General features: G+C 38.3%; 2 protein-coding genes across 2 annotated transcripts; both read left to right on the top strand.

Annotated features, from left to right (window-relative positions):
• The first annotated feature begins 3,099 nt into the window (after positions 1–3,099).
• On the top strand, positions 3,100–8,405 carry LOC148731400 (uncharacterized). The gene is made up of 2 exons (XM_088761911.1): positions 3,100–3,465; positions 8,089–8,405. The coding sequence occupies exons 1-2, from the start codon at positions 3,402–3,404 to the stop codon at positions 8,403–8,405; spliced, it is 381 nt and encodes a 126-aa protein (XP_088618037.1). The 5' UTR covers positions 3,100–3,401.
• Positions 8,406–8,795: 390 nt separating this feature from the next.
• LOC148731399 (vascular endothelial growth factor receptor 3-like) lies at positions 8,796–14,394 on the top strand. Its single transcript, XM_088761707.1, has 5 exons — positions 8,796–8,930; positions 10,157–10,467; positions 12,172–12,212; positions 12,899–13,003; positions 13,869–14,394. Exons 1-2 carry the CDS (start codon positions 8,819–8,821, stop codon positions 10,420–10,422), a joined length of 378 nt encoding a protein of 125 aa, XP_088617833.1. The 5' UTR covers positions 8,796–8,818; the 3' UTR covers positions 10,423–10,467; positions 12,172–12,212; positions 12,899–13,003; positions 13,869–14,394.
• Positions 14,395–24,612: the final 10,218 nt, after the last annotated feature.

The raw sequence follows: 24,612 nt of genomic DNA, 5'->3' as shown, positions 1-24,612 counted from the left end.
CGATTGTACCCGAAGACACCCATAGGTTTTCATGGACGTTTTAAAAATTCCAAAGACGTATGAGTTTTTTCAAGTGACTCGATCATATCCGAGGACACCCGAACACTTCCGAAGATATTTCCAAAATTTTTGATGACATCCCCAAGAGTTCGGATGCAACAACAACCATTGCGCTATATACTATGATTTAGCCTGAGACCCTATCATATTTAGAGACACCCGAAGACTTGCGAAGATGTTCCGAAAACTCCGAATGATATCCCGAAGAGTTCTGATGCAACCCTATCTCTTGCGCTATGTAATGCACCTCAGTCAAAGACCACATTATATCAGGAGACACTCGAACACTTCCGAGGACGTCTTATAATTTTAAGTTTTTGCAAAAACTGATCTCCAGTACTACTTCGTACATTACTTTAGCTTAGGTTAAGCCTATACACACGCAATTTGCTGTTGAAGATTTTCGATTTCCTTCTTCTGGTCTTCAGCAGTTTTTGTTAGATCCTTGTATTAAAAAAAACTTTAGTATAATCTCAGAGCTGAGCAAAGAGTTTCCGGCAATCTGATTGGTCGAGCGGTTCCTTATATGACGTTATATAAACCGCTCCACGCGGCTTATATAAAATGTTCAAATAAAATGTTAATAAATGTTACTATAATGTTATGATTTTAGAAATTTCTCTGTTGCTCAGTTCTGAAATTATACTAAAACAATTATTGCCTGAGGCTCGGTGAATATTGTCTAATAATCCCCTCGACTTTGTCTCGGGGATTATTCGACAATATTCCCTTCGCCTTCGGCGAATAATTTTTAAATATTAGAGCATGCTGTAGTTTGTTTGTTTGCTTGTTTATTATTATTTTATAGAACATTAAAAGCAAATTTACACAACCCGCATATAGCATTAGCTAGTCTTGGCGGGTATTAGTAATAAATAAGTAAATACTACACATTGCAAGCTAAAGAAGTTTCATTACCACAGCAAACTAAAGAGATTTTACAATAAACTAAAGAGATTTCATTAATATAATATTATTGGGGTTATAAGCCATGCATCAGTTTACTACATTATAAGCTAAAAGATACGTACAATTGTCATACAAATTAAATGCAATAAAATTACTAGTGAGTTAAAACAAGACATAATAATCAAATACAGTTGGGGAAGTATTTGCAATGCTCTAACGCCAAGCGCCGGAATGCCTTTAACACTTATTGAAGGTTTCATCCTTTTAAAAGATACCGTAGAAATTGGAAACAGTTATATAAAGAATTATTTATGAGGAGAAAATTCAAGCGACATAAATGCAATGGAAACTACATTCAGGTACATGATATATCTCTTTCTGAAACAGGGTTGAACCCGAAATTCTTTAATATTCATATAAGCACCCACCAAGTGTCCCTATTCCTTAGCCATACAGCATCAATAACCTTAATCTTTAGATTGTCCTTCCAGGATGGCTGACTAGAAGATTTTGAAAAATATGAAAAAAGAAAATTAAACACCGGCTTAAGTATTGAAAAAGAAAACCCCGAAGATTTTGCATGAAAGGGAAAGAGTTTGTGTATTGCAAAGAAGAGACTTTGGTAAAGGGGAAAGTAGTTAATCAGAATTTTCCTTTAATGTCTTTAGAAGACTTAACAGAGACATAATCTTAGTCCAACGACTGCTGACCGGAAGTTTATGCCCATTACCGGAAGTGATTTTGTGTTACAGTATTATCCGCTGCATGATCTGTTTCTTTAACCTTTTTTCTTCACTTTTTCCGCAGCACTCTGCTAAGGGGCTGTCACCTCGCATTCTGTGGACTGAAAATGCCACAAAAAATTTAATTTCCACCTTACTTTTTACAACCTGCCGCATATCGCTGACTCATTAGCGAACTTTTACATTCAAAGAAAGTTTAAGAAACAAACTATCTTACAGACCTCGTTCTCGGCTAAGTCCTCCGAAAATAATTTTTTTTTTTAATAATAGCTTTGTTTGAAAACCAGTTACAAACTGTTTTGAGGAATTTTCCACTGCGTTAGGAATATGTCCGCGCTCGCTGGTTCAACAAACACCTAGGAATGTCTGTCGTTTTCTTCACTTTATTACAGTCATACTTTCGCTCATCTCAACCGTTGTAATCAGTCTTCCTTAATGTTACAAAATTACCTAGTTTTATTGCTATCACAAGTAAACGCCCTAGATACGTACATCCGACCACAAACCTAAACTGTCAAACATTCATCATTGTTTCTTAATTCGTGATCTAAGACTTGTGCACGACACTTATTTCCTTAGCGTTGACTGCTTTACCTTGTTCGACACGAAAATGACCGAATATAATCCGATTACAATCTTTAACCACCACTAGTGATTCGTGACAGGAACCAAAAGACCACAGCTGCTATTCGACACGGATGTGCTTGGAACACGCAATACACGTTTCTGCATGCAAGCGCACTTGAATTACAAGAAACAGACGTGCTTGAACCTTATTTAAAAAAAAAAACTGTAGGAAATGATACTTCAGCTTTTCACGACAAACTGTACAAATGTTAAATTTACCTGTTCTTTAGTAGCCTGGATCTCTCCTGAGAAATAAAAACGAAACGTGCAATTAATGAGGAGAAAAAAAGTTTTCTTTCGGCAAAAAAATAAACTTAAAAAAGAAAAAATCGGCAATAACAGTACAAAATTCCACCAACCTTCTTGAATTGAAGCCATTGTCGGTCAACACTCTTTGTTACTCTCCTTGATTTTAAATAACTTCGCAAAAATCAGAGAGGAAAATCTCCCAGCCCGATTCGCTCAAAACGCAGTCGGATTCTGAAAAAAAAAACATGTAGTCATGACGTCCTGGCGTTGCAATGGACTTCATATGCCATATTAGGAAAACGCAGGGCTTGCGCGAGCTTGTTGTCACGTCATCTTGATAAATTGCTGGTAACGAAAGGTCTCAAATATTACGATTTGTAAATTAATGACATTTTATGATCATCACCCCAAGCTCGAGGGTACTTTCCGTAGGGTACGTTCAAGATGGATATCCAGACTCTATTTCGCTTTATGCATGTCAGTTAAATTTCGACGCCTCTGTTAACATTTCCTTTACTTTGAATCAAAAGTTTGTGAGTTTTCTTGGGCGAGATCTTTTCCTCCTTTCAAAAGAAAAGACTTATCTCGATGGATTTTATCGCGACTACATCAGTGCAATTTAAAGATTCTCGTTTCTAGAATAAAGTATTCGTATTTCCAACGAGCGCATATACATATTTATTACTCAGACGACAACACACTCCCGCACAGGCCTGTTACGTCAAACAGCCTCAATTTCAAGTCTGCCTGGAGTTTCACCTGGTGCTAAGGTTAATGAAAAGCTGAAAGATAGATAGAGGAGCTGCGAACACCATGGCCGTATTAGAAAAGATTATTCCTCTGTTTCTCACAATTTTAGCAACAGTGAAGGCTCAAGGTAAGGGTAAATGTGTATTAAGAACCCTATAATAATATAGTGGTGGCTACGAAGAAACTTTACTTGTCATGCGAGAACTTCTGAAACAAATCTCATTGTGCAAATGAAACTTGAGAGGAAAGCCACAAAAACATGCCGGTTTACTGAATGCAGAGCTGGAAATAACAGTCGGTCATCGGACATTGACCGACAAAACTTTGAATATGTCCGGCCAATTTCACATTATGATGGGACATGATGTCCGAACATTTCACCGACACAGAATGTCTGAGCTATATTGGAAAGGTAACTCATAAAGCTGGGGTATTGCAAATAAATCGCCCTTTAATGCCTTGCGTGCATCACGAAATGCTGTTAGCATTTGATATATGTACCCTCAAGTCTCGCACGGTAATGCCCTTTACAATGGCAAAGGCTGGTCAAAAAAATAGTTATAAGTTTAATGTTAACTAGTGGCCTGTTCAAATGATTTATAAAACAAGTTTTATTTAATGACTACGCAATAATTTCAATAGTATTAATTGCCTTTAAGCAGATGCTAGATGAATGCGCAACAAAAACAAAACAAACGCTTTTCGTCGATCAGTCACGTTGCAAATATTGGCTGTCACTTTGTGTTCTTTCAGGGTAACGGAACTTTTTTCAATTGTGAAGGCGAAGAAAAACCCAAGCGATTTTATAAAGTTTTTGCATGTTTGGTCAACTCTGAAAACGATTGATGTAAAACAAGATGTGCGCGAATGACATATGAAAAGGAGATAATAATCTGCACGTGAAGTTGCACTAGCGATGCATAAATTATAGACTGCACTAGCGATGAATAAATTATAGTCTGCGGTAGCAACTCGTAAAAGTATTTTTAATAAAGGATAAACTTAGACTGGACAAAATATTTTCGGGGAAAGGATTTGTTTTCAAACTGTTTGCGAAATTAAAAGCTGAATTTCAGGTCGCCAACACCTGTAATGAATATTTCGTGAGGAAATAAAGTCTTGACCAGCCAGACAGCGCGTCGCCAAGTGTTTATTCATTAACATTTAAATTACTCGAATTTACGTCTTGTATTCACAAGTGAAAAAGGTTAAAATAGTAATGAACAAATCATTCGGACCGGTTTATTCATAACCAAATAAGGAAACACGTAACGTGACAAGTGACGTAGGACAACTTATCGTAACATCTCCCTCTTTTGGGGCAAGCTAACTTCCAAAAGTAAACATATGAACATAAATGAAATGTGTTCCAATTGAAAAGGAGATGAATAAAACAAAATTTAAAAAAAGTACAAAACAAAACAAATGGAACTTCATACAGGACTGAAAGTCGAAAGTCCTTATCAAAGTTACTGTCCAATAGTCAGTTTTTCTAACTGATGAAGACTTCGAGTTCGCTTGAGCTGAAGTCAATTTTCATACGATAAACTACTCAACAAGGTCACTGAACCTCGAGGGTGGCTTTACAACTCTGTGCGAGTTTTCTTCAATGGAACAGTCTGTGGTGTCAATATTGGCTTCGGTTCATGATTAGCTGAATTAACATCTTGCTTTGAAGGCTGGTTTACATTCTTTGAAAGCTGGCTGTCACTGCTTTCAACTAGTTTGTGCTGTTCTGCTAATGGTTGTGCAGCTGGCTTGAGAAATTCCCGATTTCGACGTAATATTTGATTGTCTGAACTAGTTTTTACTACATAGGACCTGTCTGAAACTTCTCAATACAGGCGCCGGTTTTCCACCTTTGATTCCTCTGAAGAGATGCCACTCTTATGTCTTGCCCAACTTGTAATTCTGGTAGGGTGCGCGACGTGCGGTCATGGTACCACGTAGCCTTTTGCCTTTTCAAATTAAGCTCTGCATTAACATTTTCTGGAATCTTGGGGTGCAGTAGGTTAGAAGTTAAGGGTAGTAAGGTTATGGTGTGTCTAGACATCAATGTCTGTGCAGGGCTACTTTCGAGGGACTCTGTTGGTGTGTTGCGTTGGTTCGATAAGGCTAACTACGGGTCTTTGTTGTCGTTGAGAGGTTTTCTGAACAAAGACTTGAAAATTTTCACAGCAGACTCTGCCTTTCCGTTGGATCTGCGATGATGCGGGGAAGACGATACATGAGTGAACTCCTAATCGACTGAAAACTGATGGAACTCATGGCTTGTAAACTGAGGAGCGTTGTCAGTAGTTAGTGTGTCTGGAATGCTGTGTCGGCTGAACTGTTCCTTAGAATAATTTAATCACGGAACTGGAAGTGTTTTCCTCCAATCTTGGCACTTCCTTGAAATCTGAGTGGTAGTCAACAAGCACGATGTATTCTTTGTCATGAAATCTGAACTGGTCAGCAGCTACTCAACTCCACGGGCGGTTAGGAAGTTCATGGCTTTGCATTAAAAGCTTCTGATTTTTAGCTTGAAATTCGTTGCAAATTGAACATTGTTTGATTTGGTTACTACCTTTTGCATTCATACCAGGCTAGAGTACAGTGTCTCTAGCTTTACGCAGGCAAGCTTCTACTCCTAAATGCCTGGAATGAATTCTGGATTTGACTTCAGGTCTCAGTAACTTAGCCGGGGATGACTACTCTCGAGCCTTTGAAAAGAACACCATTGTGTACTGAAAGTTCGTCGCGGTAAGAGTATTACTCCCGGATCTTGATTGGTACATGATCTTTCTGCATTGGCCATCCGGTCAGAATTGTGGTTCTTAGTGTCCCCAGAGTATCGTCGTGACTTGTGCTACGCTGCAATTAATCCAGTCTTTCTGGCGTGACCTTCAGGACTTGCATAGGTTTATTTATAACCAAATAAGGAAACAGGACTTAAGACATTGCTTTTATTTTTTTCCGGCATATCAGTTTACTATAGAGTACTGATATCGAACGAAAAAAATACTTCAGTGGAGAGTTTCCGTGCAGTATCATGAAGAAAAACTGCATAATGAAGTGTTCATGCTCAAGACTGATAATGAGATAAAAAAATTAATTGCAGTTCTTGAAAATCATTATTCTAGTGAATTTTATCATGCTAAATAATTTTAATGAAGTTTTTGTTATATCCGGAATAATCAAGGTCGAGGTAAGTGTTATCAGATGAAGCCGAAGGCTGAGGCTGATAACACTAACCGAGACCTTGATTATTCCGGGTATCACAAAAACCGAATCCAATAATTGATTCATCATACATTCTTTTAGTATTTTCCGAATCTTTATCTTCAAGTAATTTCTCAATTTCTCGCTGGGTCGATGAAGCGAATGGAGAAGCCATTCTTACTTCGCTGTCCGTGAACTTGACATTGCTCCACCGGAAATCACGTATTGCGCGCGCAACCTACAGATTATTCACTAATCTGTAGGTACAGATTAGTGAATGATCTGTAGGTTGCGCTGTTTCCCAGAATTAACTGTAGGCGTTTAGCCAATGAGAAGATAGATGGTGACTACAATGTATAATAATGCTAATTAATGTCCGGTCAAATCTACAAGATGTCCGATCAAAATAAAGATTTGAAAGGAAGTATGTTCTGTTAATAGAGAAAAATTACTTTCAGCACAGTGGATGTGTTGGTGAAGTTAAATCAGTGCATTCACCTCACCTGAGGTTGAAACCTTTGAAGAGAACCGAAGCTTTCGTCCAGATGATTTGCGATCTCATATCAGCATTGTTTTTTAATTTCTTTGAAGCTTTGTGAGCGTATAACTGTCGTAATGTACGAATAAATTTCGATCTCTCGATGCATTTTACGAGCTTTCTCTAGCGAAAACCTCGCAGTTTTTTTTTCTTTTTTTGTGGTTACAAATGGAAGGTGGTGCCTTGAATCTTATATGTTGATTTTGAAGTTTTAAAAGTTTAGGATGAACTGATCGCAAAAATCTAAAAGCGTGACTGAGTACTATCACCACATACGTAATTGTGTTGTTTGTTCTACGAAATTTCAGTAGCTCGTTGGCCTTAAGATCGTATACATGAATTTGGAAGTGAAAGATGTTTGAGGTCGTATTTGTGAAATTTAAGACTGTTTTTATGCGCTAAAAAATTTTTACGCCATTACATAGACTTTAAGATATACTAATTTGAAAATCACATTTTTTTGCTGTGCTGGAATTCTGAGATCGCAATATTTTTTTGTCAAAGCGTTGCTATAGTCTTGCTCAAACTTTTCATGTCATGATGGATTAAAATACATGGTTTCAGTGTGGCAGGGACGATTTTTAAAAAAATTGTCATTGAAAATGACACAACTTGCGATGTTACTGTTTTTGGATCTGTGTTTGGGCAGTTACTAAATAACAATACCTGATAACGGAATGATCTAGAAATTTTTATGCGCGTTATTCGAACTTCAAACAAAAAGCAGTGTGAATTATTTGGAGTGATCTACTTGTGCACTTTGGCTTACAATTTTTTAAATATCAACTAGAGATAGCTTAGGTATGGTTACATTGTACGTTACAGCTTCGTAAGGTACAATATGGGCAAAAATCTATTACAGCTTCAAATTAACATCTGTCCGGCCCCATGCAGAAAAGCACCCCAGTTTCTCATTTCTAGATACAAATATACATGTATATGCAGTTCCTGCAGTTTAATAGATGTAAGTGAACATTTTTTCTTTTTCGTTTTTTTTTCTTTGTTTTCCAGGGGAACCACCATTTGCAATTATAGAACCTTTCCCAGAGAACATCTACCCACTAGAGTACAGCTCAGCAAGCGTTACTTGCATTGCATTTGATGCATCTGGTAAACTTCAACCAGATAGAATAGAGTTTCATAGGAGAGATGATCTTAACCGATACAGAAAGTTAGAGGGGGATAGATTTTTGTTTAATCAAAGAACAGAGAATATAAGTGAGTATATCTTTGTATTACAGATAATGTATCTGGCTCTAGAAAACAAAACAAAACAAAACAAAACAACCTCTGGATCTCAGACTTTACTCCCAAAGCAGGATTCTTAAAATCGTCATAAATAGTGTGAACGAGGTTGAGTCACGATTTCCCTCCTGAATCATATGTGACCCATGAATTTTATTTCCTTAAGTTTGTCAGAATATCAAGATTTTCCTGAAACCTCGCACATATAACAAGAGAGATTTGAACTTTTCCTTTCTTGGATACTTGATGCCATGATAATTTTTTATCAATTTGTGCCTGGAATGGGATCAGGACCCCCCTCCCCTCCCCTCCTCTTCCCTCCACCTTCCCTTCCCTCCCCCTCCCCCTCCCCTCCCCTCCCTCTCCCCTCCCCCTCCCCTCCCCTCCCCCTCCCCTCCCCCTCTATAATCTGTACAGTACAAAGCCATATTCTTCTCCTCCTGCAAACAAGTTAATCGCTTTCGTTGTAGGAGGAAACACTAAATTGTACACTACCATGACTTTGGAGAATGTAACAATTCAGGATCTTGGAAGCTATGAATGCCATGCTTTTGCGAAAAATGTAAGCTCTCCAAAGAGGCATGGCTTTAGTGTTAGCGTTATTACAGGTAAGTCTATGCATTTCAGATGAAATTTCACTACTTTGTACTCTCACAGCATAAATAAGTCTATTATGTATGTCGTGTCTATCCACATAGTATAGAATTGAGTAAAAATAAACTGTCAGAAAACTGGAGGAAATGCCAAGGGATGGGGGTAACTTTTCTGAAGACTGGCATCTTATTGAGAGGAAAAACACTACTGCTATCTCCTTTAAACCACTGAGAATAGGATGAGCTGTTAAGTTGTAGTGTGGTTACTTGCCATTGTTCAGAGTCAAAGTTCCTGTTATTTTTCACTTTGAATGTGCAATTTACATGTAGGGTGAGTGATCATCAAAAAGTTATGCCCTCATCTTAAGTGGTAAAGTACCTTTTTCTAAAAATCCTTTTGCAGCAAAATATTTCTATAAACCATCTCCATTCCAACTAGGAAACAAATTGTATTTGTTAACAGAAAAATCTATCCACCTGATGCTTGAGCTTTTGGCCAATAATCTTCATCTTTGTAACGGCTGCCACGCCTTTTGCCTACTGTTAAGAAGACGTTAACAAACTTGTGCGCATGCGACTCGCGTGCGCGTGCTTTGAGATAATACGAAGTAATATCGTAAGCAAATCACACGGACCCATTTTTTAACTTTGACGTGTGTGATTTTTAGAGGAGAGTAGTTGAAGTTTTTAGTTTATCGTTTGGCGGTTTGTTTAATGGTTGTTGTCATATTTACCGTAAGACTACAGTTTTCTGTGTTAGAGTAAAAGTGTCTGTTTGGATCTCCCATTTCTCTTCCGAATACCTACCTTATATTGAAGTTTGTTTTGGTTCAATTCTTGAAGTGGGACTGTTATGTAAGTGCTAATGTTCCTTTCCTTGAGCTTATATATAGTTCGTTCGTGAGTTTGTTTGAGGTTTTAGCTAGCTTTGCATCTTGCCTTTATATATATTGAGGTTTTAGCTAGCTTTGCATCTTGCCTTTATATTGGAACGTTTGGAATGTTAGTTTGTCTATTCGCATGTAGCTTAGCTTCTTCCTTATAAATTCATATTGTAGTTTATGATAAGTACTTGGATACCACGACTACGTTAAATAAAACGATTCAAGGCTTGACCGTAAAATATATCCTCGCATCATAGTGTGTCTTCATTTGCGAAACTCATAGTTGTCGAAATTTTGCTTCGCTTGTGTCGGCCACTACAATCTTCATGTAATGGTTTACACATTCTTGCATTTCAGGAAATGAAATTCCAACAGTGAAAGTCTCAGTTTCCAGTGTTCTTAATCCAGATGACGGCATTATAATCTTCTGCAACCTAACTAGAAGAGGAAATGAAAACAGCACCCCACTGAAGAGGATTTCCTGGTTTAAAGATGGGAAGTTGTTGGAGAGTGTGCGGAATCCAGATCCAGATGTGCAACAGGGCTTTTTAGCCCCACTAACGCTTACAAAGGTTGATGTCCAACAAGGGGGAAAGTACACCTGCCTTTTGGAAGTAAAGTGAGGCATATTAAGGAGTACAACGTTACAGATTACACAGTTATTAAGAGTAAGTACAATGAACTATTGCAGCAAGACCTCATAAGTAATTCTTGTTACTGTCTGCCATTCAATTCTTCTGCTAGCTGTTACTTCGGCGAATTTAGTATTGGATCAACTAATAATCCCCTTATTGATATTTTTCTTTCTTCTCATGACTTGTCAGAGTGATTTTGTATTCATTTGATACTGTGAAGAGAAAGTTCTGTCTTAATCACTCACGGGAGTTTAAAGGGGTAAAAGAGCTGCATTGTACATTTTGTATGGCCACTAAGAATCTGCTTGGGCTAATAAGCATTCAATCAATTCTGTAATACCCTGCTTGTTAAAAGCCATACCATTATTAAACAAAAATTAAAGTACCCTGACTGCCAACAGCCATACCATTATTAAATAGAAAGTAAAGTACCCATGATGAAAACACAGTTTTATAATTTAATTTATTTCTAGAAATACCTATATCAGCATCTGATTCTCTGATTAGAAATGTAAATCTCTCATCATAGCTAGTTTAGAAAATTTGAACAATCATAATTACATCATAGCTAACACCTTTAAACTGATAAATTGCTTTGTATGAACCTAGTGATCCCAGAATATTTGTTGTTTAACTCTTGTCATGAGAAGGAAAAAACATCTTGCTTCAGTTGTTGGCTGAATAGACTGAGTTTTAAATTTGTATGGAGAGGTTACATTGCAGTCACTTCTGGGAATTGAAGGGAAAGCATTTGGTCGAGTGAGACATTTTCCTTGGTACAGCATACCTGGGAAGGTTCATTCAGCTTTAGAGATCACAATATTTTAAGGCTACCCAGCACAGTGTCCTGGTGAAATTTCAATGGCCCAATTTTTACATTACATGTACTGTACATTGACGGCATGCCGATCTGTATTTACCATTTTTTCCTTGTAAACCAGGGTAAATGCCTAACCGCCTCCCGGTTAGCTCAATTGGTTAGAGCGCTGGACTGTTGTGCGTGAGGTCAAGGTCGATGGCTCGAGCCCCGGCCGGACCAACACTCAAGGTCTTAAAAAAAACTGAGGAGAATGTGCTACCTTTCTATAATATCAAGAAATGGATAGACATTCTAGTCTTCTCGGATAAGGACGAATAAACCGTAGGTCCCGTCTCCTGCATCTATTAATTAGTTAATTTGGTTAAGCAAGGGGCGTTAAAGAAAGCACTCACGAGATTACTGTGACGTACTTTGTACCCCAACACCGACAACATCTAGATTCTTCATTCTCTTCTGTATATATTTCCTCTTTTACTGAGGAGGAGAATTTGTCGAAAAATCAAGAAACTCTTTAGTTGGTGATCATTTCCTTAACTCTCGTCACCTTGATGTTTGATTCAAGGTGGTCTTGTAGGCTCGGAGAAATTACATTCTATGTGTAGATGCTTAAGTCACCGTTAGGGATGAAAGGATTATGTCATGGTAGTAGGTACAGGTAACTTTATTTCAACTCGGGTTGTTGAGGCTGATTACGCCCCCTAGAAATACATGCCACCCATCCCATCCCATGGGAGAACATCCACCACACAGTTATCTTGTGCGTGGTAAATTAACGTCTCCTACCCCTAACCCTGCAGGAGACAGGGCCTACGGTTTATTCGTCCTTATCCGAGAAGACTAGAATATCTATTCATTTCTTGATATTATAGAAAGGTAGCAAATGGTTTACATGTACATTTATGTTTAATTTTCCTCAGATTTATCACTGTCAGCTGCATTTACATGTAGTAGCACACAGGTAATGTTGTTATTATTATCATTATTATTAGTGTGATCATAGTCATTGCAATTTCCTTAAATGGGATCAGTGCATTTGTTGTTTTATTTTTCACTTATTATTCCTTTGCAGTGAAATCAGACAGTTGGCTGTAGTCAGACAACTAAAGCAGCCAATCATTCTACGTCCACTCAGCTTATATATCCACCAATCACAGAATTTATCACAATAGCCATAGCAACAACCATGCTTGTACTTACAGCTTTACTTTTCAGCTGTGACTGACAAATCAGACTCCTTCTCCATGTTTGTCTGATTTCGTTAATCACCGGTACGATTAGTCAGACCCAATTGGAATCTACTTGGTCATGTTACCATTATTTATTATTATAATAATTATCATTGTCATCATTTTGAGTATTATCCATAACACTACAATTATCAGTGTCTATATTAATACTATTTTGGTTATTTTGATTATTATCAGCATTATGATTCTTGAAATGCCAGTTGCTTTCATTTGATTCAAAATATAATAATTGAATGATGGCATTTCTTAGCACAACATATCATGTGATTGCAAGTTATACTACAGTATCAGTCCTAAAGAATCCCACAGCCTCTCGTAGGTTTTGTTCAACATATGGTTTGACCTGTCAATGTTATCATGTTGTTTCATTGTTTGCTTTTTTGTTTTGTTTTAACAGATCCATTGGGCCCTTTGTGGCCTTTTATTGGTATCGTTGTTGAAGCCCTTGTTCTTTTCCTAATCATCCACATTGCTGAAAAGAGAAAGAAGGACAAAGAAAAAGGTTTGAAACAGTAATGAACATGATTCAATAGGTCCTCTTTATGCACTTCATTTCCATTTTTTATACAGAATATACAAATCATGTAGTTTTATTAGAAACGTAGTTAGTTTCTGTTTAATCTAATTGATCAGTTCATGAGCAAGCGATAAACTACGTGTAAAAGAAGAAAGTAAAATATCAACTAGTACATGTACACTGTAGGTATCAATTGATGAAACACCAATTGTAAGTGGGGAGAATTGCATTTTAGATGTTCAAAATAAAAAAAACCTATTGTGGGTTTTAAAATCTTGAAATGCATATTTGATATTAAATATGGGCAACAATGCTGAAGAAAAATCATAAATCAAAAAGATCTCTCGTGGGCATATGACCCACATGCAGTACTATAAATTCTCTCTATGTAGCTTCTTTATAAATAAGTTCTATGTTTTAAATAAAGTTTACTCAGTACCCATAGGAGAGACTGTTGTACCATTAAGTTGTATGTAGATCTCATCTCTATCAGTGTATGCAGACCACTCATTTATATTTTATTTTTTCACCTCTTTCCTATTTGTTCACTGATGCTGCGTATAAACAGCTGTTAAGTACAATTACCATGATTTTTGTATGTACAGTTAAATTCTCTCAATACATTAAGCTACATAGAGCTTAAATTCTGTGCTACATATTGTTTTGAAAGACTTATGTACAGAGGGCTTTTGACATAAGATGGCCCATGTTTTTTAAAAAGACTTGTAAATTTTAAGTAAATGACATCATTGCATTTATTGCCTTCTCCGCTGCTCACCCCATTGTGTACACTATGATGATACAAGTATTAATTTCTCAGTCTTACATACAAACGTTTTGTGTTTCATAGGGTTTACGGTCGAATGGATTTTAGTTATAGTTCCACAGACACTACGGAATTGGCAGAAGAGGGCAAGTGCGCTCGCGTAAAGTGGGAGAGCCCCTGTTGCTTAGAATGGTTACTCGTACTGCACGTGTGTGGCAAATCCCAGTCATTTTTGTTGCTTTTGTTATAGGGCTTAAAGATAGCAGAGAAACTGCAATTTTATTTGAAAATACTGTTTTTGTGAAAGCTGTTATGTTAGTGCTGTCGAAAGTTTATTCTTTTTCATCACTGGTATCGGAACAAGTCATAAGAGACTTATTTAGAAGTTTCGTCTATTGATTTTTCCATTTTCATTCATATCATAACTAAAGCAAAGCGCGCGCTCTGATTGGTTAATTCATCATCTACTATTTTCCAGTGGGTATATGCTGCTGACGTGAGCAAATGCTAACTCTATTTTTGCGCGCGCGCTTGTTTTTTTTTAACCACGTAAGATTTTTTAAATAAAAGGGAACTCTTGTTACAATGTTTCAATGTTATGTTAATAAAACCAATGGTAAACACCACAGTTTGTTCATAGTTTTGCTGAACTCTTTCACCGTTTGTTGGATTCAGAGCTCATAAATTAAAGAGGATTTTGGTCGGTATTTCAGGAAGCGTGATTAAACTTTATCGAGTTGCTGGCGTCCAGTTAGTTGTTATGAATGAATTTTCGCGCGCTTGTTTTCTCTTGTCATGTAAGACTACACAAAACATTTTTTTGCGATGTAGCTCAATGAAAGGACTTCTGTTCCTGCAATGTATCAATGTTATGTTATAAAACAAAGGGTGAACGGCATAGGGTGAATTAGTGAGTTATGGATGCACTGGGGAGGTTTGCTAAGCACTCAAGAAGCTAGAGTTGCACTCGGCTATCGCCTCGTGCGACTCTTACGTTTCTTTCGTGCTTAGCAACCTCCCGCGTGCATCCATAACTCAATAGTATACGCTATGCCGTTCACCATTTTTAATTCAAGCTTAAAGGGATACTCTCTCGCCTGTGATGACTTTTTGAGAAAAGACGGATAACAACTTAAGTAAAACAAATCTGTTGAAAGAAAGGGTAAATCTTATGTTGTTTCCGTTTAAATTTGAAACCTTTCTCAACGTGTGGTTCGAGCGTAGGGCTTTGCCTCCCAACGGAAGTGACGTAGAAGGGAGAACTCATTTAACTTCCGTTGAGATTTCTTTCACAAGAGCACCGAAATTTCTTCAATAAAAAACGCACCCCAAAAATACAATAATACCGCAACGATGTGTGGCCGGTGGATGTTCCAATACGCGTAGCGATGGTGTAAGCCTTCATAAATGACCCGAAGATCCTAATTTCGCTAGGTTATGGACGAGAGCCGTGAAAAACACGCGATCCGATTATGAGAACCCAACAAACTCTAGCCGTCTGTGCAGCATTCGCTATTTCACTGCAGATTCTTTTGAGGAACAGTCGGTTCAGGCGAAATCAATGGGTTTAAAGATGAAAGCCCTTTCTAAAATACAATGCTGTTCCCTTAAATCTTTATATTAATCCGTCTGTAAAAAACAAACAAAGGCTTGAGGACGAAAAAAAAACTCTCATCTTCACAAGTCCGTGACACTAGCGCGAGATTATCAAAACAAAATCGACAACAACTACGTGGAGCATTCAGAAAACGGAAAGCTGCAAAGGTATGTATTACCTGTAAAAGAAATATAGACCTGTCCTACTCACACCTCTGAACCTGCAAAACACTTGCGGGAAAATCCATCACATTCTTTCCCTTGGCGTGTTCTCCCCTCAGCAGAAACATTCCACAAGCGTAGGATCGTCGAGGGGCTAATGATCCAACAATTCCCCCCCAGTTTGAACAAACAAGTCATTTCTTATGTCTCCAAACTTTTCCCATCGGGAATCACATAAGATATATATGTATGTACAGACGGTCAACACTTTCAACCCTGATGATGACAAACAGCCGAAAACGTTTGGTTTTAGCATTTTAAAAACTTTTCTTAATCTTTTTAGCCTTGCATATATAATATCAAATATGAACCTGTATTCATTGAATGAAAAATGTAGCAAAAAGCTCTTTCAAACTTATAATCCAACTCATTTACCCGGTGCGTGTTCCAGATCCTCGATGCACATATAGAAAATAAACAGCTCTCCCTTTCCAAAGAGAGTTACCGAACAATTAGGTTTTGCATCGGTAGCATTCACCCCAAGCTCAAGATGTCAGCACCCAAACTCCCAAAATAAGGAAAGATTTCTCTGTGCAATTTCGGAGCAGTCGTACCGCTAGAGGCAAATTTAGTCACTTGAAAATACATAAAAATACAAGTCTGTTGTGACAGTAGTTTGGCCGTCCCGAAGAAAGTAACCAAACTGCACGCTAAAATAACTTGGCAGGTTGTCAGACGTCCGTTCCAGTAAAGAGTAAAAGCACACAACGCACTTCGCTCAAGGAGTTTGTTACGTCGACCCCGGTTCAGAGTGAGGAGGAAAATTCGGATCAAGAGGAAGAAGGTGAAGAAGAAGTAAGAGAATGAGGAATTACGCAAGTTTAAGATTTACATAACACGCGCAGCGAATGTGAAAGAATAGCTTTATTGTGTTAAAAACAAATGCCGGTCTAATCAAGTTGAGGTCCTACATTTTTAAGGCAAAACACTGCTGCATTTCTCAAATCTAACGATCACTTCACTTTGTGAAGTGACAAACGAAGAGATTTCGCCGAAAAGCGAAAATTGTAACTCAGAGAAATCGCTTACCAGTCTGTTTCGTAATCGCTCGAATGGATCGGCTTTATCTGGTTCTTTTGAGGAGTCAGAACTAGCTTCACTGTCTTAAGGCTCAAACACATATATGGTTCAGTTCCTTGAGCGTCTGCACTCTCGATCACCGCCGATGAATCCGAAAAGGAAAACTCGAATCTCTAGAGTTGGACTCCAGTACGATCGCTCGTATGTTTTTCAGTTCTCCTTTCTACGTCATTGATTACGTGTTTAACTGAGCCTGCGAACAGGCTCCCGGCTTGGAGGGCGCGAAGCAGGGGAAGGAAGGGGAAGGTTTCTGTGTCCCCACGTCTGATTAAATGGGGAGCCTGTTCGCAGGCTATGTTTAACTAGGAGCCATTTCAACTTCCGGTCCTTGAATTGAGTGAGTTTCGCGCTTTTGCACCAGGATTTCAATCGAATGAAAGGTTTTAGGGAACTTTTTCTTCTTCCAGTAGTTGTTTTGGCAAAATATCTACATTTTAATTAAATGTTAAAATTTGGTGGAGAGTATCCCTTTATAGCCTGAGTATTTAAATGCTAGACCATCGAAAGTCACGAAGATTACAGATTACTCCGTGAGGTAGATATGGTAGGAGATGGGAAAGGAAGGGGGAAAAAAGGGAGAGAGTACCAGACTACCTCCCTTCCAGGCAGTTTCTCCCCCCTTTCTCCTCCCCCAAGTTACACCTGCCACAAATTGTGAGACAAACTGTCTTTGAATTATCAAAAACGATCTTTTGAAGTTTAATTTTTTTGGCGTAAACGAGGATGAGGTATTTAGTGTTAGAAAGATCGATGCAATTATGGTTTGTGTGTGTGTGTGTGTCTCTGTGTGTGTGTCTGTGTGTGTGTCTGTGTGTGTGTGTGTGTGTACCGCCATGTTTGATCGCCATGTTTGCTAGTAGAAAGATATCGTAACCAAACTCATAATTTTTTTTGTAGCTTGTACCTGAATAACAGTCGGCCGGTTGTGAAACCAACAGTTTGCCCTTCTTTAGCTAAACTTCGTTTTAGCTATCTTCAATTCAGCCAAATTTTGAGAACTGCGTCAACAAGGTTTTATATCAACAATGGAAAACACTATCATCCCACTTATGCACAAATTTAGATTGTAGAAAATCTTGGGAGACCCAAGGAAGACTTCCTTTAGCCCTCTACGCTTCCTGAACATCGGTAGGCATGTTCCCCATACTGTGTGCTTTACATTAGTCATGGTACTGACGCGAAGAATTTTTTTTTTACAATCCAGAGCTTCATTCAGTTGAGATCATTTTCTTTTTACTCATAACCGTAGCGTTTGATTTAGAAGTGATATTGTAAGGGGAAATTAGATGTTAGTGACTGAGGTTGAAGAGTTTATTAACCGGCTCAATTTATTTCCAGTTATGTTGATTCTTTATTTCGAAACATGATATCAACGTATTTGTTATACTTGATTAATCCTTTATTGTATATACAATATTTAAAACGGTATTGAGCAGCCTTTTTGACAGCAGGGAGCGCAATCGTAGTCCTCTTGTCACGCTTTTTCTCTGTCACGCAACATTGACTTTGCACCGTAGTGTGACGGAAAAAGTGGATCAAAATCGGGCTTTCTCTAAGATACATATTGAAATAATGATTAGAATAGAAAGTTTCTTTCAACTCGCTTGTAAATGCCTTGAAGCTAAAAAGATTCAGTGACTGTTTAGATCCTTCTTAGTGTTAAGATGTTTAGCATGGAAATGATCGCATACTTCAAGGCTTAACCTTACAAATGGGGTATGTAACATTTTAGTGTGTTTCATGGAGAATTCCGTTGGCTGAAATGTCCCATGTAAAGAAGCGGGGGCTGCTTTTGAGGAGGTGAACTAACGTGATACATTGGATACCTTTTAGTTTCGCGCTATCGAGGTGATGGAAGTTTCAACTGAGACAGAGATGAGAGCGGGGCAGTTTTGTCCAGGAGCTCAATAACGGTGAAAATATCAAGGATAAGATCATTGTATTTGTCGTTTAGAGCAATTTCAATCGAATGTCGTAATTTCACTTTTAGTTCTCGTTGGCTCTTAGGAACTTTCCTTTCTTCTGATTTGCTGTTTTAAATTCCTTGATTTGGTTTCTCAACACTCGATCTGAAAGTGCTCCGATTCAAAATTACTGGAATGCATTCAACATTTGTGAAAGGTCAGGTGCAAAACATCAAACATTAAGTTAGAACCAAGTAATCTGTCGCTACTTTTCTATCCATTCACTTTCATCAACATGGCGACAAGCTCATTTTTTATTATAACATAACCAAAGTAAAGCACGCGCTCTGATTGGTCAATTTAGCGTCCCCCATTTGCCCATGGGTGTACGCTGCTGACGTGAGCGAATGCAAAGACTATTTTTCCGCGCGCGCTTGTTTTTTCTGGTCACGTAAGATTTGTCAAATAAAAGGGAACTCTTTAGCTACAATGTATTAATGTTATGTTATAAAACAAATGGTAAACACCACAGCGTACACTATTGAGTTATGGATGCACTTGGGAGGTTTGCTAAGCAGTCAAGAAGCTAGAGTCGCTCTCGGCTATCGCCTCGAACTACTCTTACGCTTCTTTCGTGCTTAGCAACCTCCTGCGTGCATCCATAACTCAATAGTGTACGCTGTGGTGTTTACCATTTGTTAAATATCTTAGAGGCACTGGCATCAAATCTTTCACAAATGTTCTCCTCTTAGAAAACGAAAGAATCAAATGAACTGAACGTTTCCAGTTGAAATCACAGCGCCCGTAATCTTCACTCAAGCAGTCTGCATCCGTATCAGAAATTTCTCCTTGCATCAGACATAGGTCTGTACATAACTCCCTCATTTAACCGTCATGGCAGCGATGGCTGACTGCAAACTGCCCATTGCAGTAATCATGTGATAACGACGACATGATGTCGCAAAAACCTTATTAAGTGATTTTTCCTTAATATCTCTAATTATTTTTAATAATTACTGTTTTTTTAAACCCTTCTAACATCAAGCGACTTCTCGTCCAGTTCCTCGTTTCCGGCGATAAAACTGTCTTTGCTATAATGTTTTTTGTAGACCGCTTTGATCTTCTTTCAATTTATGCATTTACAATATTCTCGACCTTTGCTTTTCGGGCACGAAGAAGAAACGAAAAAAGGTGTCGTTAGTGCAGCATGTTCAGCGTTATCTAAATAATCACGTCTCCCTTCGTCGTTTGCTAAGTAAGAGTAACAAAATATTTATTATTTTTGTCTCATTGTGGTCGCGGGTACGGCGACACACTGGTGACCGTCATAGGGTAAAATATGCACTGGACTGGACTATTTTTTGGATGATTTTTTGGACTATTTTTTGGACCATTTCTTGGACCATTTTTTGGACCATTTTAAAAGGGAAGAGGCACACCTTTAGTACTCGGGTAGGGATGGGTGTAGTCGACAAGTACTGAGGGAGGGTGGGGGAAGACTGTCATTACTCAAGGAGGGGTGGTAGGTGGTTGTAATTGTAAACACTACTGGTTAATGGAGCTTTAACTCGATCGTAATAATTATTTTAATCGGTTTTTCGACTGACTTCTCCTACATCAACATTTTGCGCTTTGCCGCGGCGTTTCTTTAAATTTTTAGCCATGCGAAAGCGAAAATGCCACGTAAACACTGGACTTTAATTCTTATTGAAAATATCACTTTTACTATCGATCCTCCACTGTTGAGTTATCTGGCATAGGTTATGCATGTGCCTTTTGCCGACTTGCACACCGTCAGTTTTCCTTCACGGTGTAATTACCAGATCTATCCATCTATCTTTTGTCATTAATCTTATCGGACTAGATCACAGAATTTCCGTTCCTTGGCCCTTGACTTTAGCCGTAAATATAGAATTCACAAGCGCTATCGCAATTTTAATGTTTGTGCGTTTACTATATGAAATCATTTTTGGTACAATCGTACAAAGCAATATTCTCTCAGACCTCGAAAACGCAGACCGCAGACCGCAGACCGCACGCCTCGAAAACGCACACCTCGAAAAACGTGTATACAGTGTGTAATTACCAGATTTATCTCTCTTCCTTCTGTCATTCATTTTATCAGACGAGATATCGGAATTTCCGTTATGCGAAAGCGAAACTGCCACGTAAACACTGGACTTTAATTTATATTTAAAATACTTCGTTTACGATCCTTCACTGTTGAGTTATCCGTGTGCCTTTTGAGTCGACTTGTGTGTGCACTATCAGTTGCTTTACGTTTTCCTTTGTGTATACAGTATGTTAGTAGTGAATTTATCTATCTTCCTTTTGTCAGTGATCTTATCAGACGAGATCACAGAATTTCACCCAACACCGAGATACCTAGTTAAACAACAGAGTGTTTCTGTCGAGGAACTATCAGCTGTTAGTTGCCCCGCGGAAATTTGATGTTCTTAAAAGAAATATGCTGGTTTTAAGAACATCAGATTTCCAAGGGGCAACTATCAGACCGATAGTTCCGAGACATAAACACTATTTTCTTTATTGTTCACCACTAAATTTTCTTCCGCGCGCCAGTTTAAAAACAATCAATAATTATTATGATCGAGTAAAAGCTCCATTAACCAGTAGTGTTTATAATTACAACCACTTACCACCCCTCCCTAAGTAATAACACTCTTCCCCCACCCCTCCCTTAGTACCTATCGACTGCACCCATCCTTTCCTGAGTACTAAAGGTGTGCCTCCTCCCTTATAAAACTGTCCAAAAAATAGTCCAAAAAATCGTTCAAAAACTCGTCCAAAATAGTCCAAAAAATCGTCCAAAAAATAGTCCAGTCCAGTCCATATTTTACCCTATGCCAGTTCCGAGACATAAACACTCTATTGTCTTTATTGTTCACCACTAAGTTTTCTTCCGCGCGCCTGTTTAAAAAGAATCAAAATCCGCTAAATGCACTCGAGACACTCGATTGTACCAAAAATGATTTCATATAGTAAACGTACAAATGTAAAAATTACGATAGTGCTTGTGAATTCTAGTCAAGGGCCAAGGACCGGGAATTTCGTGATCTCGTCTGATAACTTCAATGACAAAAAGAAGATAGATAAATCTGGTAATTACACACTCTATACCCAAAGGAAAACTGATGGTGCACAAGTCGACTCGAAAGACACACGCATAACCTACCCCAGACTAGTAACTCTACAGTTGAAGATCCTAAACGCGATATTTTCAATAAAAATTTACGTCCAGTGTATACGTGGCATTTTCGCAGTACTAGAAATTAAAGAAACACCGCGGCCCAGCGCAAACATTTTGATTGAAGGCACTCGAAAAACCGATTAAAATAACCTGTACGATAGAGTAAAAACTCCATTAACCAGTAGTGTTTACAATTACAACCACCTACCACCTCTCCCTGAGTAACAAGACTCTTCCCAACCCCTCCCTCAGTACTTTTCGACTGCACCCACTCCTCCCTGAGTACTAAAGGTGTGCCGCCCCCCTTATAAAATGGTCCAAAAAAATCGTTCAAAAAAATCGTCCAAAAAATCGTCCAAAAAACAGTCCAGTCCAGTCCATATTTTATCCTATACCATTATTATTACACAGAAAATTTCCTCTAAGAAATAATTGAATAGAGAGGGCCTTAAATAACTACCTAACCACGTTTTTTGGAACTTTAGTTCTCTTCTGGTTTCCATATCAGTACGAACTTCGTGTTACGTCCGCACTTTTTATTTTTGTGTCCAGCAGTCCTTTTCAATAAGTTTTGTGTACACAACTTGTTTACCCATAACTTGCCACCTTCATACTATATTTAGCTCTTTGCCTCCGATAAACGTTTTCGCGTATGTTATTGTGTTCGTGTGATCATAAGTTTTAATTGTTCATTATTTTATGAGAAACTGTTATTTTCCGGTTAAAAATTATTTCGGGAAAGATTTGAAAGCCTTTTGTATGTTCCCGTTAACCAAGCCAGTATTCGACCCGACTGATAATAGGTTCTGCCATTTTGATAACGAGCTAAGGAGATATTTTGTGCAAGCGCTGATAAAAATAAATTAATTGCGAGCTTAAAGATTGGGAAATCAATGAGTGTTCCATGGGTCATTTCTATTTTGAAAAATACTAAAACTCTGTATGAAGGTCAGGTTAGAGTTGACATCAGGTGATATGTCAGCTTGATTTATGTTTGTTCTTTCGCTTGAAACTAACGAACTCTTTTCCATTCCAGATCTTGTTCCTCTCACGTTTGGTGTCACATGTCCAAAAAACCCCATGTCATCTTATGCTGAACGAGAAAAATTTTTATCGTCGGTTACCTGCACGAAACCGGTTGCTACGGACAACTCATGATCAGCAAATCCACCAACCTCCTCAATCGTTCAATAAAGGAATCGTGTTATTCTGCGTCATGCAATGGACCAATCAGGAAACAATGTCACTTGTAACTTCACCATTGAAATCACAAGTGAGCTTTCTTCTTATTTCTTCTTGGCCACCGTTGGTCTAGTTGGAGGCGCGCTTGGAGTCTAGGATAATTGACTTGTTTGGATAACTGATCATTTGCTGTCCAAAATCGAAAAATCGGCCCCTTTGTCAAAAATCAGACACTACCGTCAAAATTAGAAAAAAAAAATAAAAAAAAAATCATACACCAGTTTCTAAAATAAGAAAATTGGCCGCAAGCGTCCAAAATCAGAACTCGGCCGCTACATTACTTGCTTTGGAGGGTATGTTAATTTATATCATTCGTCATGATCGCCATTCTCGTTCCTTCTAGTACATTGTTACCTCCTTGATTTTTAGCCTCATGCACCAGCAAACTACAATCGTCCAAAAATCTTTGGAACACCACATCATTTTCAAATAAAGACAACAAAATTATCATATTTCCACTACTCATTGTTGTAAACATAACATTTCTTAGTATGCGACTCTGTAAATTATCAACATCACGAGCAGGACATTTGCAGGATAGTCTGTTCATACCTTGTAAAAAAAATAGAGTGCTTCTCAATTTGGCGAGTTTGATGGCTCCTGGGCGACTTTAGCTCCGAGGTCTAAGGTTAGAGGTCTGGTTCAAGCCCCAGGGCAGACTAACACTCAGGGTCTTGATATAACTCAGGAGCATGCGCTACTTTTGCTATGACATCTGCAAAGGGATAGACATTCTAGTCTTCTTAGAGAAGGACAATTAACACAAAAGGCCCCGTCTGCTGCATCTTCTCTGCATAAAAGAGCAGGTGCACGTTTAAGTAGCTCCTGACTTTTCGCAAAGTGTAGGGAATGTAGCTCCCGATGTTGTGGTGTCGCCTTGTTATTGTTTAAAACAAGCCTCCATTTAAACCATTTATGTTCCTCTTGGGTTTATCCATAATTCGTGATCTATGATTTACGCTGCCTACATTTTCGGCCCATCGAATCTCTGCCCAAGACGTTCTTATCAGTTTAAATTCAGGTAGCCCTTGTCTCCAAACACTGGCCATTAATTATCCATTAAGAGTGATGTAGAGTTGCAAATTCATGATAAAATATGCTTTATTCTTTGTGTGTGTTGTGCGTCTTTGCTCTATCCATGTTACTTTCCGCAACGAAAAGCCATTTTTCAAGCTGTGAGTTTTTTTTTTCACAAATGTTCACAATTGAAAATGAAAAAGGTAAAGAAGAACATTGTAATCGATAGCTTCAGAAAACACATACGTTTACTGTTTTATGATCGAACAAAAGTCCATGTGACTTGTCTACGTCATAAACAGAGTCATCAAACCGGAGGGAACGACGTACACGGCAACCTCACCAACGGATCTAAACCAAAGGTGTACATAAAGATTTTTGGCCTGGGGAGGGGGGACCAAAAAAAATGGAACAAGCGCCAGGGATACACAACTGAAGCCGCTGCTAAAGTTTGGCAATCTCTTCGGGTTTCACTCAATATAAAGAGAAGGTTAAGGAGCTTGCCAAAGGGGCGACGCTAAAACAAATCATGCTTAAATAATCTGGGTGGGAGGGGCCA

The sequence above is a fragment of the Stylophora pistillata genome, chromosome 5, assembly GCF_964205215.1.
Source record: "Stylophora pistillata chromosome 5, jaStyPist1.2, whole genome shotgun sequence".
NCBI classification, from domain to species: domain Eukaryota; kingdom Metazoa; phylum Cnidaria; class Anthozoa; order Scleractinia; family Pocilloporidae; genus Stylophora; species Stylophora pistillata.
The sequence above is the reverse complement of the archived record's forward strand: the minus strand, read 5'-3'. Positions and strand labels throughout refer to the sequence as shown.

What these genes read in the sequence shown, in the direction of transcription:
- LOC148731400 (XM_088761911.1), top strand. Translation starts at nt 3,402, where the DNA reads ATGGCCGTATTAGAAAAGATTATTCCTCTGTTTCTCACAATTTTAGCA. An exon ending in AGCAACAGTGAAGGCTCAAG is followed by an intron (nt 3,466 to 8,088) that starts GTAAGGGTAAAT and finishes TTTGTTTTCCAG; the next exon opens with GGGAACCACCATTTGCAATT.
- LOC148731399 (XM_088761707.1), top strand. Translation starts at nt 8,819, where the DNA reads ATGACTTTGGAGAATGTAACAATTCAGGATCTTGGAAGCTATGAATGC. An exon ending in TAGTGTTAGCGTTATTACAG is followed by an intron (nt 8,931 to 10,156) that starts GTAAGTCTATGC and finishes CTTGCATTTCAG; the next exon opens with GAAATGAAATTCCAACAGTG.